The sequence below is a fragment of the Seriola aureovittata genome, chromosome 14, assembly GCF_021018895.1.
Source record: "Seriola aureovittata isolate HTS-2021-v1 ecotype China chromosome 14, ASM2101889v1, whole genome shotgun sequence".
Lineage (NCBI taxonomy): Eukaryota > Metazoa > Chordata > Actinopteri > Carangiformes > Carangidae > Seriola > Seriola aureovittata.
Window position 1 is genome coordinate 3,798,879 of NC_079377.1, and position 19,475 is coordinate 3,818,353.

At 40.9% G+C, this 19,475-nt stretch overlaps 2 protein-coding genes across 9 annotated transcripts in view; one reads left to right on the plus strand and one right to left on the minus strand.

Moving 5' to 3' along the window:
* b3gat2 (beta-1,3-glucuronyltransferase 2 (glucuronosyltransferase S)) overlaps positions 1 to 13,110 on the plus strand; it is a 60,272-nt gene extending 47,162 nt beyond the window's left edge. The window contains exons 3-4 of the mRNA XM_056395344.1: positions 488 to 636; positions 10,902 to 13,110. Coding sequence (XP_056251319.1) covers positions 488 to 636; positions 10,902 to 10,988 — 236 coding nt within the window. The 3' untranslated portion in view covers positions 10,989 to 13,110. The remainder of the gene's footprint in view (positions 1 to 487; positions 637 to 10,901) is intronic.
* The window catches only part of smap1 (small ArfGAP 1), a 113,627-nt gene continuing 107,257 nt past the window's right edge, over positions 13,106 to 19,475 (minus strand). For 7 of the 8 annotated variants that reach the window (XM_056395343.1, XM_056395342.1, XM_056395341.1 and 4 more), the window contains 2 exons: positions 19,235 to 19,473; positions 13,106 to 16,789 (listed from right to left, as the gene is read on the minus strand). In XM_056395343.1, the coding sequence (XP_056251318.1) occupies positions 16,643 to 16,789; positions 19,235 to 19,473 (386 nt within the window). In that variant the 3' untranslated portion in view covers positions 13,106 to 16,642. The remainder of the gene's footprint in view (positions 16,790 to 19,234; positions 19,474 to 19,475) is intronic. The other variant, XM_056395338.1, reaches the window with a different exon arrangement.

The window sequence follows — 19,475 nt, forward strand, 5'->3', positions numbered from 1 at the left end:
CTCACTCGCACCTGTCTCACTAAATATATGTGTGTATCAGTGTAAATAAAATGAACTTAATTGCAACCATAGACGTTATGAAAAAAGCGTCTTCAATCACAATTACTTTTAAGCTTAAAGCATATGTGTGGTTGTGAGAGGGCCAGATTTTTCCAATTACCAGTTTTCCTAATCAGATCGATTAAATTTGGTTGCAGACCATCCATTAATCTTCATCTGTGCTACCACGCTCTGCAATCATGAACATTTTGTCTTCCCTCTGACTTTCTAATGCTTTCCTTCTCATCATCTATACAATTATCACAGGAGAATGGCAGACCCCTGTGGTAAATGAATTTCATATCAGCCATATCACAGTTATTAGATACACTAATGTACTCTATCATTTTCTGCTGGGATTATAATAGACAATTAATGTGCTTTTAATTCATGCTGCCTAACCTTCTCACCCCTTCCTCGTCTTCCTCTCCCTTCGTCTCTCCCTCAGGTTTTGCAGTGAACCTCCAGGTGATCCTGGCAAACCCGCGGGCGCTGTTCAAGCGGCGCGGCTCCCAGCCCGGGATGCAGGAGTCCGACTTCCTAAAGCAGATCACCAAGGTCAACGAGTTGGAGCCCAAGGCCAACAATTGCACCCGGGTCAGTAACCAGGTGTCACCATGGCAACAGATTGAAGGTCCTTTTGACAATGTAATAAGGAGCTCATTTGCTTCTTGCGGCTTCGTGCTCAAGTCAAGGACGTTTACCATTTGAGCTTTATAAGGCAGAGTATTCATTTCTCATAGACATGTAGACAAACACACCATTCTGACGTTAAATAATTTAATACATTTAATTATATAATTATATAAGCAGATTCATAAAGACTATTTTGTAGATTCTCTTATTGTGTGTGTTCATGTGTGCACTCACACAAATGTGGTGTCCCTTAGCACCAAACATACATTATGCCTTTAAGTTCAATATCTGGATATTCAGTGAGGCTCATCCTCGATAACTGTAGTGCAGGATGAAGCTTGTCTCATGTTGCATAGGTGTTGTTTTTACCTCATGATTGTGATGTCTGGCACCTTGTGCAGCTTGACAGTATATGGGATATTTCTGAGCTGAAGTAAGGGACCGTTTCAAAATTGCAAAATTGCCAAGAGAGATTTAGATTTTCCTATTTTTTTCTTCACACTTCAGACAAACTTCATTTTCACCTGGATCATTGTGAGCACAATCTTCATTTAAAAAATAATAATAATATTGTCCAATGAACAATGGCTAATTTTTTTGTCTATAGCTTTCTCCTTTTCTATCATAGAAATCTAATATCACTCATTTGAACCTCAAGCTCCAGCGTTTAAAGAGTAACTTAGAATTCTATATATTTTAGATCTAACCATTTACGGATTCAAAAAGTGCATTCAAACCCAGACATACATCATTGCCACACCCCCCATCTCACTGACACTCCACCGCCCCAGTGTCCCTCTCACCCCCTGACTTTTACAACAATGTGTTTTAGCTGTTTTCAGTCATTTTAATGCCTACATCTTTTCCATTTGGTGGTTGTTCAAAATTGATAGAACCTTAGTTACAGATGTAACTCTCATTTTAACGTCTGTATGTCTGGTTGCAGCTCACATTTCGCTCGCAGGATCCACAGCAGATTTTGGAGATATTTTGGGCGATATTTCAGGAGACACTCCTATGGGTCGTATCAGAGGGTTGAAAAACGACCTATATGGTTGTTTAGGTTGGAGGACTTGTTGTGAATCACATGCCACGCCGGCTCATGCATGCTCGGTGTACATGAATGGTCACGCATATGTTTTCAGGTGTGTTAGTCTGGAAGGAGATCGTGTCTGATACGGAGCTAAAACACTCGTCTGGATGGAGATCATTTTAATTTTAAAACGAAAACGTAGTAGTGTGGATGTAGTCTTAGAGCCGTTTGAAATAACATTAGCTTAGCAATGCTCCAGGAGATAACTGATGTGGAGAGTTGATTTAATTTTACTTTTTACTATAAAGAAAACATGCAGAGAGAAAAATGTTTTAGATTATTATTTGGAAGCATTTTGTGACCAGCTGAACATATGAGGAGTAAATGGCAACAGAAAATGAAGCAGAAGATTTCTAACAACTTCTGGTTTAAGCCTCGGTGTAAATCTAAATTCAAAGATATTTTGGTGCTTTAGCTTTACTTTACACCCAATATCTGTGCAATTTCTTGCCCTTACGTTTGTGTTTTAAGGGTCAAAGATCACACAAAGGCAATATGTGGTTTGTATCCTCTGTAAAATTAAAGTGATCTTTCTCACAGTCACTGCTGTTTGACTAAGCAGGGCAGGAGTGATCAGTTAGACTGACCTGCATATTGGAGCTGAATGACACAGACTAGGGTTTAATAAAAGCCTGATTTATCAATCTTAATCTAGCACTTGCGTGTTTGTGTGTGACTGGGCCAGATATTAAACTGCAGTCATAATAATTGCCACTATCACAGCAGTAGCTCAACGTGGGGCATCTCTCCCCACTATCGACAGCATGAGTCATCCTTTAAGCTGGTGGCATGGTCTAAACTTAGACACACACAGCTTGAATTGGATAGAAATGACGTTATAGCACTATCAATTCTAGTTGTGTGCTTAGACAGCTGAGATCGATGCAGCTCATCTCAAATTACCACAGTCCCTGTTGGCACTTGGTTTTATGAAGCCACTCATCCTCTTGACAGCCATCACGGAGCTGTCTTAAAGGACTTTTTGTGAGAAATGGATTCTATTACGTTTTTACCTTTAAAGGAACGCATGAGCTAAAAAGTGTCACGACCCCAAACAAGAAGCGAGTCTGCAGGTGGAATTTATTTACAGGCTTCTTTTTGTTCAATTTGTTCTTCAGTTGCTGTTGTAGGTGATGTTGGTGATGTTTATCTGTCACAGCCTGATAATTAGACTGAATATTTATTTCATGATATTATCTAGTGTGACGTCATGTTCATTAATCATTTCCTGTTAGGGATTATTTTGTCCTAACCGATCAGCAGTGACCGACATATCCACCTCATCACAATATGATCGGATTTTGGTCATTGCTGATGTTGATGTTGGGCAATAGGTGCCTACATTATATCAAGCTGTCAGTTTACACTGAAAGGAGATTCACAAGTAGTTCATTGATTGTGTTGTATTAGGAGTAGCCTATTATACAGTTTTAAATTTCCTCTCTTGACACATTTTAAACTGATAAAACAATTCTCTGCTGTGATTAATATTTTGTTTAATGTGGTTTTTCCTCATAAAAAGTGAAAATGGAAAACTGGGTCTGAAGCTCTTCTACTATTACTTCCTCAATGAGAAATGTGGATCAGGCCTTGAGCCCCGCCCACCACCTGCTGGCTCCAGGTGGACAGGTGAAAGAGCAGAGAGTATCAAGATGGTCAGAGGAGGAAACATCAGAGAGACTCAGCCTCATGTTTGAGCCTCAGTCAGACCCAGACTCAGAGGAGGAGTCTGAGACCAGAACCAGAGACTAGCAGACGGATCAGAACGGTTAGCGCAGTTAGCATCTTTTATTTGTTTATGTTGGTTGTTAGCTTGTAACTGGCAGGGGCTGACACAGTGTTAGTGGTTGTGCTAATGCTAACTCTCTCTCTCTTTCTGTACTGACAAGGTTGTCTACAACTGCAGTTCAAGGTGGAAACACTCAGTCATGGTGTTGATGACTATTTCACTCTTCACATGTCTTGTAAAAAACATAATACAGATGTTAACAAGGTTAAAGACTTGATTTTCATCTTTAATATTCTTGTAATAGATAATATTAAGAGGGAAATTCAAACTTAAGGTTAAAAAGGAAGCATGTTTTTTTTCTACCTTTGTCTTCTGTCCTAAACATGAATAAATAATGTTCTCCAGGCTCAGCCCCATAGGCACAGCGTCACAGCAATTGTACAATATATGGAGAATTTAAATATACCGAGAATCAGCACTTATATTATCACAGATTTACTTAGTAATATTTGCTTAAATGTGTGTTTTGGTTTCTGATTACCTTAACAACCACCACAGATGCCTGTGTTAAGTTGCTGAATTTGTTATTGGTACATAACGGATGCATTATGAGGGAAGGGAGCTCAGTGGGGCAGGATATGGTCAGGGCCCCTGCTGATGCTAAGGCTTGACCAACAGATTTTCCAGTTCAGTCCAGTAACTCTGTGTTGTGGAGTGTGATAGACATGGCAGCATCTAGGGTTCAGCAGCAGGGCTTTGGTGTTTAGTTTTGTTGATAAATATTTAGGTCAGTAGAGCGAGTAAACTGAATCATTTATTCTGCTAGATGCTTCTATCCTTCCATTAGACTGCAAACTGTATTTTCACTCCCTGTGGAGATCAACAGATGTAAATTCTAAATTTACTGGTTCACCGTATGTGTGCAGGTCACATCGCTGCACTGTACATCCCTGGTGGGTTATGGGTAAGTGTTTCCTGCAGGGAATAGGATGAAGACCACCGGAGCTGCTGGATCATCTTTTACAGCTGGCTGCTGCTGCAGACAGCTCTGTGTTGAAACTATCATCATCATTATCAGCCCCATTACACTAATGGAGGTGCCCTGCCGTTGATATTAATACAGGCCATTAGCAGGCTATGACATCATCAGTCATCACCCAGCACTGCATAGACAAGAGGATGTGTTCTCAGCATCTATCACATCACAGTTACTAAAGCGGCGGGATGTGACATCATCACTCATGAAGCCCGTGTTGTGCAGAAGATGTGACATGACTCATGAAGTCACTACTCACACAGTTACTTCACTGATCGTATGTCAAGGAGCTCAGATCTGACATCATGTAACTCTAGACAACAAAACACACTGGATTTCATTTATGATTAATGATGTCAGTGATGATGTCAGCTGTCACTGGATATGATGTCATCATCACCTATTGATTTTGGTGCAAGAAATTTACATTATTAATTCTAATGAATCTTTTTTACAATGAACAAATTACAATAGAGAATTTATATAAAATAAGAGTTGAATACACCATTAGACCATAGGTATATTTAAATATGGCTGGCTCAGGAGGCAGAGCAGGTCGTCCACTAATTAGAAAGTTGGTGGTTCGATCGCCGGCTCCTCCAGTCGAAGTGTCGAAGTGTCCTTTGGCAAGATACTGAACCCCACCTTGCCTGATGTTCCATTAAAAAAATATAAGTGGCTAAGATCATTCCAAAAATCTTTCACCTTGTTAGATTCATTAATAAAGATGAATATCAATCTCTCATTTTTTTAAGTAAGTTTTACAAATATCAGTCAGTGCATTTAGTTAATAAGGAGTTCAGAGGATAAACAGTATATTCTGAAAAAGAATAGTTTGACATTTTGGGAAGAATATGCTATTTCACTTTCTTTCTGAAAGACGAAAAGATGAAAACCTCTCTGTAAATATGCAGCTTAGCTTAGCTCAGCATACAGACTGGAAACAGAGGGAGACGGTTAGCCTGACTCTGTCTAAAAGCTCACTAAAAAACATCTTGTTTGTTCAAACTATATAAAACAGTAATGGAAAAGTTGTAGTTTGTGGTTTTAGTGGAGTGTTAGTTCAGTACATCATTGTTGTTTTTACACTTGCTAAATAAACAAATGAGCTACAGTAGATTCCCTCTTTATGCTAAGCTAGGCTAATGTCTCCAGGCTGTGGTTTCATATAGAACAGATCTGAGAGTAATATTGATCTCATCAAGAAAGGAAATTGGTTGCCAAAATATCAAATTATTCCTTTTACATGTAAGGAAAAGTATTATTTGCAGGGAATCAATCAGGCTTCTTCAAATCCAAACTAAACTCCAGCAAAAAACCTTTTGACTTCCTCAGTGTAACTGAGTTGACATTTCATTAAGGGAAAGAGTCCACCAGGAACTGATACAACCAGGGAAGTTAGGTGCTTGGGGCAAACTGGAAATTGGAACCAGACTCATGTGATAAGAAATGTCAAATAGATCAGATAAGAATAAAATATTATTGTCAATATAACTTATTATATACTACTGTATATATAATCACATCACCATAATTTATTAATGTTAAGACAGAAGACACAGTGCACTATGTAATTAAATTAAACTGACATCATCAATGATGGTGCAGATCCTGGTTCTGCTGATCAGTGCAGCTAAATCCTGACAGACCTGTAAACAGCTGAGCTTCTCAAGCTTTAGTAAAAACCTCAGCCACCTTTAGCTGCTCTGAACATTCGTGATTGAAATGATTTGATATCGATGGCCTCTCCAGCAGCTGTGACACACCTTGACTCCAGGCCTCATCCACTTTGAGGAAGGTATCTAGGATCAGATCACAGCACCTGAATCCCGACCTTGACAATAGAGGCCAGAAACGCTCATCTGATGGCCCGGTCAGTATCTGGAGACGACTGACAGGAGCTGTAATGTAGTTAGAGCAGGAGAGTAATGGCAACAGACAGCAGTGACAGGGGAGGAAAGGAGGGGGGGAGGCAGGAGCAGATGGAGACAGATGATAGCACAGGAGGAAAAGGAGAAAGGGAAAGAGAGGAGGAGAGGAGGGGGAGTAAAAGCCTGTATAGAGAAGAGGAGGGTAGGTAGGTAGATGGATTGATTGAAGGTGGAGGAGACAGACTGAATGACACCAAGGAAAGAAAAGGGACAGAGAGGTCTGCTGGCACGAACTGGAAGATGATATTGGTGTCTATTTCATTTGCATTGGCGATCAGGTTTCTACAAAGCTTAATTTTTTATTTTATGAATGTAGATAAATGCATTTCTGACCACTATTCATTATAGTTATTTGGTCTGGTTAGGGTGATCTGATCCTCTGTGTATTGAGTGTGTTTCCGAATGGATGTGATGCATTCTGTTCTGTCGGGTCCCATTAAGTTGTTTTTCTTGACCACTAGGTTTGGGCCGTTATTCATTAATATCGAATATTGCGATATTTCCCGCCAAATGAAATATTTTTCATAACAGCTTTGAAGATTTTCAGTTTTTGCACAGTCTGTCCATAGATATTAAAAATTATATTTTGAGGAGATATTTTTTTATTATTCGGATTTTGCCCAGGCCTGTCGACCACAGAAACACAATAGTTTACAAAAACCGTCTCAAGTCCTTTAAGTGTTCAGGAAAACTATATATATAAATATATAATTCTCTAACAACAGGGAAAACTTCATCTACTGAGGAAGACTATTTGATACGGTCAAAAGCTCCATAAATGCTACTAATGGACCTTAGAAGTGTGATAATTTCTATCAGGAGCCATCACTGTTTCACAAAAATACAAAATAAAAACTAACACATAAATTGTTCTGATTAATTCAAAAACAAACAACGACCTAATCCTGAACCTAAAGTTACAGAGGTGACCAGGTTCTGTTCATTCATGGTGTTTCTGTGTGAACAGGCGACTTCAGATTCTCAGTGATGGTGTGTTACTGTGAGTGAGGCAGTGGCATTTTTAAAAGGCAACAGTCTTGCTTTTATTTTCACATCTATGGTGATGAATCTAAAATGATTTCACGCTTTCCTTCTCGGATGGTTTGGTGTCACGATAATTAGCGTCCTGTGTTAGCACAGAGAACAGTTGGCCAGTTCACTGACAGGGCAGCGGGACTCACCACAGACCAAAGAACATTCATTACTTATTTTTACAAATGTTAGATTTGTAATTGTTTCCAGAGTTTCAATTGTGGATCCGTAAATGACAGTACTGTTCATACTGGTAATGATAAGATTATACTCACTAAGTTGGCTGCTGTTGTGCATTCTTTTAAAAAACTTACACTGAGGACCTTAGAGCAGAGGTTCTCAAAGTGTGGTCCGGGGACCCCCAGGGATCCATGAGTGGGTTCCTGGGGGTCCCCAGCAAAAAGGGAAACCATTTATTTTCCCTTTAGTTCCATCCATAAGTAACACAATGACAGAATGTACAACTATTTTGGTCATTGGTTTCAAACACTTTCTGTAATAAAACATCTAAAAGCAAAACTCTGATCAGAGGGGGGTCTGTGATCTAATTTGTGTCACTTTAGGGGCCAATAATTATCATCCAAACTGTCCACTGTAAACATCCATCCCAGTGTGGAGACTGACTGGTTCACCTTTGATTTACTACACTTGCTGTAGTCCTGTGCACAGATTTCTTGTTCAATGAGGGATTGTTGCCTCCAGCAAGGAGGTTATGTTTCCACCTGTGGTTGTTTAACTGTCAGAAGAAAAGTACGGAACCAATTTGCACCAAACTTGAGGGGTGGGGATTGTCCCATGCAATTTCTGGGCAGATCGAGATAATTTACTATGAATTTTTTTCTCTGTAGTCCGGTGATGTTGTTTGACATTGGCCTTGGTGGAGGTCTGTGCCCTTCTGATTAAGAAATCAAACTATACATTTATATAGATTATCAGGCTATATCATATCTATATTATACAGTAGTAAGTACAATGTGTTTGTTACTGACAGAAACATAAAACCCAAGTGCAGCCATCAAAGATGTGTGTAATTTGAAGGTAAAACTGTAAACTGTTGCTACCCGATCGTCCTTCCACTGCTTCTCTACAAATTTCTCCTCCTGATTAGGAGAAACAAGGCTGCCCTCCCTTCATGCTATTAAGAAAAAAGAAAGAGCTCTCACGTGGTAAAGCTATTTAACTCCAAGTTGCCTGAGGGAGGAAGAGAAAGAGAGAAGGAGCAAGGACTGAGAGGTAAAATCAAGTGCAAAGCCATAACAGAAAAAGCGGATGTGATGAGTGAGGAAAATAGAGAGAAAAGTGGGAGGAGAAAGAGATGTGTGAGTCCAGTGGAACAGCGAGGGCACACTGACTGCCTAATTCCTGTGTGCACACGCTGGCGCACAGACATGCAGTACCGTTTTCCCCACAGCTCTGGAGTGATGCTTTAGTGGCTGCTACATTAGCCTTGTTAGATATGCAAAGTGGGCCAATTAGCAGCACAGTGTGCAGGAAGTGACATGTTCCACCTGAAGAAGCTCAGAAACAACGACAGTGTTCCCAGCCAGCAATAAATCATGCCTCCGTGAGTCTGGTCTGTGCGCGTGCATGTGTGTGTGTGTGTCGCTTTGGACACGAAAATGTCACACACCTGAATTATAGGCTCATTAGCTATGGGCTAAAAAAAAACATTCTTACTCCAAATAGCCTCACTTAAATCTCTGAGGAATCAAAACTGTCCCCTCTGTCAAGGAAAATATCAATCTTTGCATCCACTGCAGTGTTTTCTCACCAATACATTGCTGTGAAATTGGCTGCAAACACAAGACAAACAGCTGCAGTGAGTCGCGTGCTGCTTTCTATTTGATCCATTTCAGAAGGTGTCAGACTGTCTCTCGTGTGAGGAATCCCTCCTGGCACACCGGCGAGCATGAAATTCAACAGCAGGAGGATACAATACAATCTCTGTCTCAAAGAGTACAGCAGATATGTGTGAAGCCCTTACTTCAAAAAGTGTTTCCAGTGAAGGAAATACAACTGTACACGAGCTTTAGACGAGCGTATTGACATTTCATTAAAAACCAGACAGTGGTCAGACAGTGTTGTTCACTTCTAATGACGAGGAGCTTCCCCACATACAGTATGTAGCCTCAGGGGTGTAAAAGTCTGCACCATTGGATCTGATTTTATTACTTGGGCTTGATCTGATCCAGGACACAGGTCAAGTTGTGTCCAAATTGTAGGGTCCAGCTGTGACACATCTGTATGTGTGACACCCAGGCGGATCCGATCAGACTCATTCAGCTCTGTCACATGGAGAAAATGGAGAAATAAATGAATGTTGATTTGTGAAGTGTAGATGAAGTAAAGTGTTTCTACTCTTTGCTAACTGGTGGAGCTTCATACTGCTGCTGGTGGTGGCGGTGGTGTTTTCTCTATTTGGTTCACATCGGCCTGGTTTTCTGGGCTGGGTCTGATCTATTCGGATCAGGTCACTGGGTTGCTGTCGGTAAACAGTTTTCCAATGAGGCAAGTTTATAGATGAGTCTCAGTTATAACTCGTCATTTTACAGGTACAATGTTTGTGCTCAACTACAGCATGTACAGTAGTTTTACAGTAGTACACCAGTGAAGGTAAACTGTGGAGTTACGCTTATATTCACTCTTTCAATTTCATGTCTGTGTTGGTCTAGCTAATGAACTTTCTTCTTTATAAAGCAGTTAAAGAAGCTCACTGAAGCCCATTCAAGAAACCCCACCCCTACCCACCACACACATGCAGACCATTCGTAGAAGCTACATTTTACAGATGTTCCTCAAATGCCTCACGGGTAGATGCTAGCTAGACATCATCAGGGGTCCCACTTGGGTGTTATAGGGCAACAGCAGTGCATTGTGTAGTGCCTTGATAGGAGGTCTAAGTTGGTTTATAGTTATCATTGTAAAAGGGGCCAGTTTTCCCCTCGGGGGCCCCAAACATTTGCCTGGTTTACCTCTCCTGACCGTGTGCCTCTGGCTAGATTTCCTGAAATGTAACCAGCACAAACAAGATGGGGAGACACATCTAAAAACATTGCCACATAGCACTATTCAAAAACCTGCACAGGACACCATTAACTTGACCCAAGTTGTAATAAACCAGGATTATCTTTTAACCAGTGTCAGTCTCAGCTTATCATGATTTCCTAAAGACATTTTTCTACAGTGAAAAATTTTTGGCTGCAATATATCAGGTATCAGCAGTTTTAATCCAAATAAGATATGACCCGAAGTCTTAGGTCCTACACTGTATCAGTAGGGCTCTGCCATCCACTTGAATCTTTGCTGTTTTTATCCGAGCATACCCGCCTGTTCATTCTCTCTTAGTGACTCACTTTTGCACCATCAGCAGATTTTCTCACTCCTCTTCTTCCTCTCTTTTTTCAGGTGCTGGTTTGGCACACTCGCACAGAGAAACCGCACCTTGCAAATGAGCCCAAACATCGAAAGGACACTGTGGTCATTGAGGTGTGAGAGGACGAGCTGAGCGGGGAATCCGAAAGCAGAAGCTGGTTGTGGCTGCCCATTATCTCTTGGCTGGGTTTAAAGACAGCATCCTGCCTTCTCTCCTTATCGGGTTCATACAATCTGTTCACGACACACACACAGACTCAGAGGAGCTGCATGATTCAAGACTCGTGACTGTCTGTCAAACGTGCTTTGTGAGAACCGGATGGCACCGGATATGTTTGTTTTACAAACTTGAGATGACTTGGACTTTTCATTTTTTCCATCCACAGCTTGCTGATGTAAAAAAGTGAAATTGAACTAGAAATTTAAAAAGAAAAAACAAAAAAAAACATCATTTGGAATTATTAATGTCATTTTTAATCATTAATGCTTCATTGTCAAATTAACTGTGTTGCTGTGATATAATTACCATAAACACGGCTTGTGGTCCAGCATATGTTTTATGACAGTGGTATTGTGATTCCGGTGTTTGTGAAAGTAAAAGGAACTTTTAACATTTTGGGAAATATGCTTATTTGCTTTCTGAAAGTGACATGAAAAGATTGGTGTTAATTTCATGTGTTAGATGGAGATCTGGAATCAGGAAGTGGTTAGCTAGCTTAGCTAAAAGACAGGAAGCTAGTCAGGACTGCTGTAAAGCTCCGCTTAAACTGATATCTCATTAAATTAACCTATATGAATACAGATGTAAAAATAACAATTTATGGTTTTAAAGGGACTATTTGTAAATTTTCTCTGCCACTGAACGTGGTTTCTTGTCTGGAGCAGGTGGTGGTGATTGTTGCTTGACAAAAGATTTGGCCGTTGTTGTCTTAATAATACAAGAGGTTATAATAACCCCTCTGAGCAGCGCTACGTCGTCAGGTTGATACAGGCTAGGGCTAGCTGGTTAGCATGCTAACCTCAGTAGAAAAAAAGACATGATAAAACAAGAGTTAACAATAGTGTTGCTTTCCAATCTCTGGAGACAGTTCTTGGTGAGTAAAGGAATTAAGTTTGATGCTTAACTCACAGCATTTTTCTAGACCGGTAATTAAACAGCTGTTAATGCTAATGTTAGCTATGTAACATTAGCAAAACTTACAAATAACTCCTTTAAGGGAAGTTATGTGGTGTAATTATTTATTTGGGAAAAACATCATGTACCAGAAATGCAACACAGTACATGAACAACATGTAACTTCCCAGTAAAATCACATTGCATTTTTAACATACAAGGTACAGTGTGTTAATTAGCTTCAGAGCTAAGCTAGCTGTTCTCCCCTGCTTCCAGCCTCTACTCTAAACTAACCATGTCCTGATTCCAGCTCTGTATCTGATAAACACAACATTATCAGTTTTTCTCATCTCACCCTCAGAAGAAGGAAAGTAAATGTATTTCCAAAAGTATTAACTATCTGTTTCAAACCAGACTTTCTTGTAACCCTCCACACCTCTCTCAGCGAGCAGATTAAAATGTTGAAAGGGAATTTTTTTTCATTGGCTTTTCAATCCTTTTATCACCTGCCAAAAGTTTTAGCTCCATTTGTTCTGGAGGAACAGCACCTTCTTCATGTCTTCAAGATGTTGTGTACCTGTAAACCGCCAGTCAGACACAGACAGAAACAGCATAATTTCCCAGCTCTGGACTTCTCTGTTGACATTAATTATATTAATGTCTCAAAGTTAATGTGGTAATGATTTATTGATGCCTAAATGCTGTGTAATTCTGCTTTAAATCACCCTGTACTGATCATATATAATGAACTGGAGCAATCTTTGCCGTCCTTCTCATCCTGAATGTATGTGAAGTATGTGATCAGGCTCAGATATGGCACATGTGAAGCAACACGCAACATCTCTCCTGACAAACTGCCATCAATAATGTAGCGTCTGTGGGCCGACAACAAAGAAAACCTGCCTAACAAGAAAACGCACCTGCCAGAGGAGGAATAACAAGGACTGAATTGAGTGGATGGGATATAAACAACACATCAGATGGATTCACAGCTCAAATGTGTAAAGAACCATTTTCTCCAGTGTGTTTTAACAGCAGCATTGCGTTAACGCTGAAGTTTAGAGGAGACTGAACATGTGTTGGTGTTTTGGTGTTACACACAGGAAATAAATACAGGATTAAATCCAGGATTCAACAGCCTTTATTCCAAATGACCTTCCTGTAAAACTTGGAACAGAAAAAAGGAGCAAACAAAATTCCCAAAAGATAAAACAGTACTTTTACAGTTAAGAGTCATTGGATAAAGATGAACACAGAAAAAAAAATTTTTTATTTATTATTTTAATGCACGGAAACCACTTTTTTTTTCTCTGTATTAGGCACCAGAAAATGTAAACACATTGGAAATAAACCTGGAGGACATTAGATTTATTGAATATGTTAATGTATCGTTCACACCAACCACATGTGTAACAGAGTGCTACAGTTATTGCATGGCAGAGGGACCCTGTGTACACGGACATGAATCTCTGCATCGGCGCTCGGCAGTGTGATCATAGCTCTGTGTGCATATGTGTGTTTTGTTTTGTTCGTTTCTCCTGTTCCTCCTCTGGTCTTACTCCCAATAAACAAGGACTGGACAGTGGCGATTGGACCCATCCAGGGTTTTCATACAGGTCCCCCTTTTCTCCAGCACTGTCAAATCCTGGTCCTCCTCATTGTCCTCATCCTGCCAGTCTAGCCCTCTGATTGGTCTTCCAGGTTTATTTGCTTATGACTAACTGTGCTTCTCTTGTACTGCACACAACAAAACACCACAATAAAGATGGTGGATGGCAGAACATACGGTTATAGCTTCATATATGGAAGGAGAAACATTTTGGGTGTCAAACTGGTCCAGTTTTGAAAAGAATGAAAAAGTCAAATGGATTTCCCACCCTGCAGCTGGAAGTGAAGTCACAGTTCACTTATCTCTGCTGTTCCCCGACAATGATCTGAGAGGCGACACCACAACACAGTGAGAGTGTACAGTATAGTACCTGCTCTGCTTTTTAAAGTGCAGAAAAGACAAACTGCTGTGATGCCAGCAGTGCTTTAATTTGCCTCGGGGAGCGCAGGGGGGGCAGCTCATTTCAACAAGTAACTGTCTTAACTGGGTCAGAGCCCGGTTTCCACTGAACCCAGCTTGTTTGGTATTTAAACACTTCAAAACATCACATGGAGGCAACCAAAGACATCCAGGGGACCCATGGGCCACTCAGCAATTACTGACACTTAAAGGGAATCCTTGACATTTGGATTTTGGGTTATTTTTAAGCAGTTTGAGAAACTGTGTTGGATATATTCTCCTGATTAAAGTACCAATTCTAGGTAACTGGCCAGACACTGTTGTCACATTAACTGCAGTGGATATACATATAAATCAGTGGTTCCCAACCTTTCTTGTCTTTCGACCCTTGTTTGTAGAGTATGTCTAAAATGTCTATATTGTTAAAAACGTGTTATTACAACATCCCTAAAATGGTATTTTCAGTCTAAATGTAGCTGGATGCTCTAGCTGTCTTGAGTTACACCAATCCCTGAAGCTGTGACATTAATACTGCCATTTTCAGGACTGTTGGATGACTAGTTAGTGCTTGTCATGCTGTACTTGATCTTGTGGTTACACTTACATCAGGGTTAGACTGAAAAAGGACTCTACACTCTGGTCATCGCTTTTGGAATCATGAGAGTGAACAGTGTCCTTGCCATGTAGGCCAATAGCTAATACTATGTAGCCAAGCTGGAGATGCTAAGTGATGTTAATGTCAAGAAACAGCAGATAAATTAGTGAGTGGGCTTTTATTTTCCGCTAAGTCTGTACTGAGACTGATTACTTACCTGAACGTGTGTGCTCATGACATTTTGGGATATACACTCACTAGTTTTCTTGCAGAGTGAGGTGAAAAGATCAATGCCACTCTCACGTCTGCGCTAGGTACAGAGCTAATTCGAGGATGCGATTAACTTAGCTTTGCAAAAATACTGCGAGCAAAGGGGAACAGGTCATCTGGTTCTGTCCAGACTGTCTTCGTGTACAGATGTTTGATTGTAGCAAGATTAAGCGTGTTAATTAGTGCCCTTAGAGGTGCTGATCCCCCTGCTTCCAGTCTTTATGCTAAGCTAAGATAAGCTAATCACTTCCCTGCTCCAATTCAATACCTAACAAACATGAGAGTGGTATCAATCTTCTAACTTCTAACGAACAATCCTCTAATCAAATATTCCTTTAATTGGAGAGCGTAGCACTGACGATCCTGTGCAGGCTAACCTTTGTGGTTAAGAATATCCATAAGCATGACAGCCCTGCACTTGGCTGTTTTGCACATGTAGGCCTTCAAATATAGTCGTTTCAATGTTTTAGTCATTTGCATTTGTGGGAGAAAAAAATGAATATGATCATGTGGTGAAATAAAACAAGATTTCATTTTGGCCCTACTTGCAACCCCGTGTCACAGGGTGAACATGTCTACAAGTTGAGAAGCTCAAACACAGATGTTTGCTTCTCTAAGGATTGTTGAACCTGAATAGTTAAGAGTCTTAGCAGGTGAGACTCTCCAGTATTTGACAGTAAAATAGCAAAGATTCAGAAATAAATGTGATAAAAATTGTTATATTTTTTCTTATTTCCTTTTTTTAAATGATCTTGTAACCCCTCACGTGTGTCTTGATCCAGCCCAAAGGTTGTACCACTGGTGTATATGATATTCACTGTAGAGCTGATCTGTGGTCTGTGGCTGCGGTGGGGGGAAGAAAAACATAACCTGAAGTGGTTGTAATGAGACACTGTTTAACTCAATCCTCCGATTTTTTTTTACAATTCTGGGGAAAAATGGTCAATTATATGACAATGACTCAGTGAATCAGTGCAAAATAACATCTATTGTATAAGCAGCTTTAAACCCATGTCAGTCAAACCCTATGCTATTTAGCGCTGCTAAACTTCACAGGAAGCTGTTAAGTAAAGGGAGAACCTCATCTCCAGATCACTTCACCTGACAGAGTGACAGATAAAACTCAAACCAAAGTTGTTGAGAGTCAAAGCATCAACCTCTCTCCTATGGCTCTGAAAAGTGAGGGTTTCACATTATATTCACATAGATACAGTACTGCTCAGACGATTATCTGCTACAAGGCTCTGCTCGCCCTACAGAGAGGGGGGGGGGGGGGGGAGGGGGGAGGATTACAATTTACACAGCAGAGAGAGAGAGGGGAGAGGAGAGGGTAGCATAAACCAACAACAAGATAGCCATATCTACTGTACGTATTGAAAGACTATTCACAAACTATCCATTTTGGTAATGATATAATAATATTACTATAATAGGACTTGGAGTTATTGGTCCAGCAGCTTTCTTTTTTTGTTATGCTGTTTTTGTCTCCTCAGACATGAACAACAAGAGGAAATCATAAAAGAAGAGGGAAATTGAATGAAGACACGACAGCTGCCAGTCTCTCTTTTTTTTTTTTTTTTTTTTCCCACTTCACCAGTGTGATGTCATCTTGGTTTTTCTGACCTAACGATGAAGGTGTGTAGGGATTGGGAGGGGAGTGTAGGGCAGCCAAACTGCCCCCGCTGTGCGTTGTTTATTCAGAGCTGTAAGGAGACGAGTGGGTCGGAGGCAGATTTGGCTGTTTTGGTGCCATGTGACTGCCCCATGTTTTCCCCCACTCGTCCTCTTCACTTCCACAGCTGGGTACTGAGGGTCTGGCCAGAAGCTGTTGGAGGGGCCGCGGGCCAACCGGCTGCGGGGGCACCTGACTGGTTGAAAGTGGCTGGCGTTGGCCCTCCGCCGCTCATAGCCATGCCTGACATCTGCTGGGTCATCTGAGTGAGAAAAGAAAGGGAGAGAGGAGGAGAGTCAGTGTTAGCAGTAAGAGACAGCAGCATATTACCTCATCCCAGAGATGAGAGGGGTGAGCTGGGGGGGAGGGGGCTGACTCTTCATCCTTCAGCTCCACTCCCATACCTCCATCCCTCCCTTCTTACCTTCACTTCTGCTCTTAAAGGCTTCCAGTGTCCTCTGCTCCCTGCCCTCTCTCTTCTCGACACTCCTCGCTTCCCTGTTCACCTCCCAACTCTACACCCCTGCCATCCCCCACTCGCCCTCTTCCTTCCATTCTGTCTTATCTATTATGAATGTGCCATGGTGCAGCGCTACTCACTTATCTGGTCATCTGAGAGCTGTGTGTGTGTGTAGTTATGTATGTGTGTTGGCCAGGCCTTGACATACAGTACGTGCGGACAAGTGCTCATACATCCATTTATTCCATTACATCTCGCTGCACAATGTGCACGCACACATTTCGTCATCCACCACCCACCTTGACTGTTTGAAGGTGGTGTCATATGTATGTGTGTGTGTGTGTGTGTGTCTGTGTGTGTGTCTCAGTGGTAATTTATGATCTCTCATTAACCTCCCAAGCTGGATATATGCTGTGTCTGTAAATTTGAGCAGCAGGTAACAGCCTTATGAAGGGGAAGCTCTTAGACAGATGTGATGACAGGTCTCCAAGTACTGATTTAGTATAGATAAGTACAAAAGGAAGTAAGGAAAATGTATTTATATAGCACTTACATATAAATAAAAGATAGACCTGGATAAACAGATTACTCAAATGCCTGTCTTTATAGGCCTTCAGCTTTTAAAAGACTCCACAGTTCCACAGTTGAGGTGTTACGGCCTCAAAAGCTCGATCACCTCGGCTCTTTAAGCAAGTGTGTGGGACAGACAGCAAATTTAGATTATTAGACCTAAGAGAGCGAGAAGGTGAGTGAGGGTGAAGTAAATCAGCCACATAAGCAGGAGTTTGACCATGCAGTGCTCTGTGTGTAAGAATGAGAATTTTAAACTGGATCCTTTATGTAACATGGAGCCAGTAAAAGGATGTGAGTATAAGGGTAATAGGAGACCGTCTATTTGACCTAGTGAGTAGTCTTGCAGCAGCAGTCTGAATTGGCTGCAGATGATCAAGGGTGGACATACTAAGAGAGGATAAAAGTGCATTAGAATAATCAACATGGGTACAAATTAAGACATGTGTAAGCATCTCTAATTCTGCATTTCTTATGTGGAAAAAACAATCTGGACAGCTGCTTAATGTCGGTGTCAAACAACAAGGACTGAACAAATATAACCCCTACATTCCGCCAGTTGGGGTGGGCGGCAGAGAGAAGAAGTCCAATACTTTGCTTGATCATGAGGGCAACCGTTTCTGGAGCAACAATCCATGTTATCAGCATTAAGCTGTAAAAAATATTTAGCCATCCTATTCTAATAGTGTCTACAGTGTAGGAGCTCAGTTAACCTGCAAGCCTTACTAGGTTTGAATGAGAAGTAGAGTTAGATAGCATCTGCAAATAAATGATATGCAATATTACATCTGTTTATAATCCATCCTAAGGGCATCAAATATACAGTAAAAAGAATAATGGGCCCCAGAACCGAGCCCTGCAAGACACCACAAGTCATTGGGGAGGAATCAGACACAAAACCTCAACAGAGACAGTGAAACTTCAGTCAGTGAGATAAGATATAAACCAGTTTAATGTTATGCCTAACGAGCCCACCCAGTCACACAACTTCTTAATCAGGATATGATGCTCTACGGTGTCGCAGAACTAAGGTCAAGTAGTACAAGTAGAACACAGAACAATCAACTGCATCAAAGGACATTAAATATAATTTTCAAACCCCTCAACTGAGCAGTTTCAGAAGAGTTGTCATAGATATTGTGCCTCTCCAACACGGCAGTTATTTACATTTTATATTTCATTATATACCTTCTTATTATTTAATGGCATGATGGACAAAAGAAACTGGACAGAATTTAAGAATAAAAAAAACACATTATAGTATTATACAATAACCCTGATTCTAAAAAAGACTGAATAGTTGTTTAAAGCTGCTCCTCCTGGGCTTTTAGGGAAGACATTACTGCATTGGGCTTTGCACAGAAGTAGAGAGCAGAACACTGTATATTAACTTTTAGGACCTGGATAATGGAACTGTTTCACAGGAAAAAGAGTGAACCACTATGAAAAAGAGTTCATAGTGGAAAAAATTGCTGTAGTTACGACCTTATTATTCAGGTTATTAGAAACACAGTAAACATTTAAGTTTGCTTCCTAAAAGATTAATGAGCAGAGAAACTGGAGTGGAACCAAAATGAGCTAAATGTTTATATGAGTTAATCATCACCATAAAATGGATTGATCACCATTTCACTGAGTGTGTTTCAGACACATGCTGTATGTATACTTGTGTGTTACCTGGCCCATATTCCACTGTCCTTGCTGCTGTCCCTGCTGCATGTTGTACATGTTCTGTCCTTGGTTGGCTGGCATCACGCCCTGCTGCTGCATGCCCATGTAGCCCCCGTTGGGCAGGGCCATGCTGGACATCATCACCCCCCCACCCATCATGTTGGCGGGTGGGACGGCTCCACCCATTCCAGGGCTGAAGCCCTGTGGAGTGAACTGCATTTGGGGCTGGCCCATGTACATACCTGCT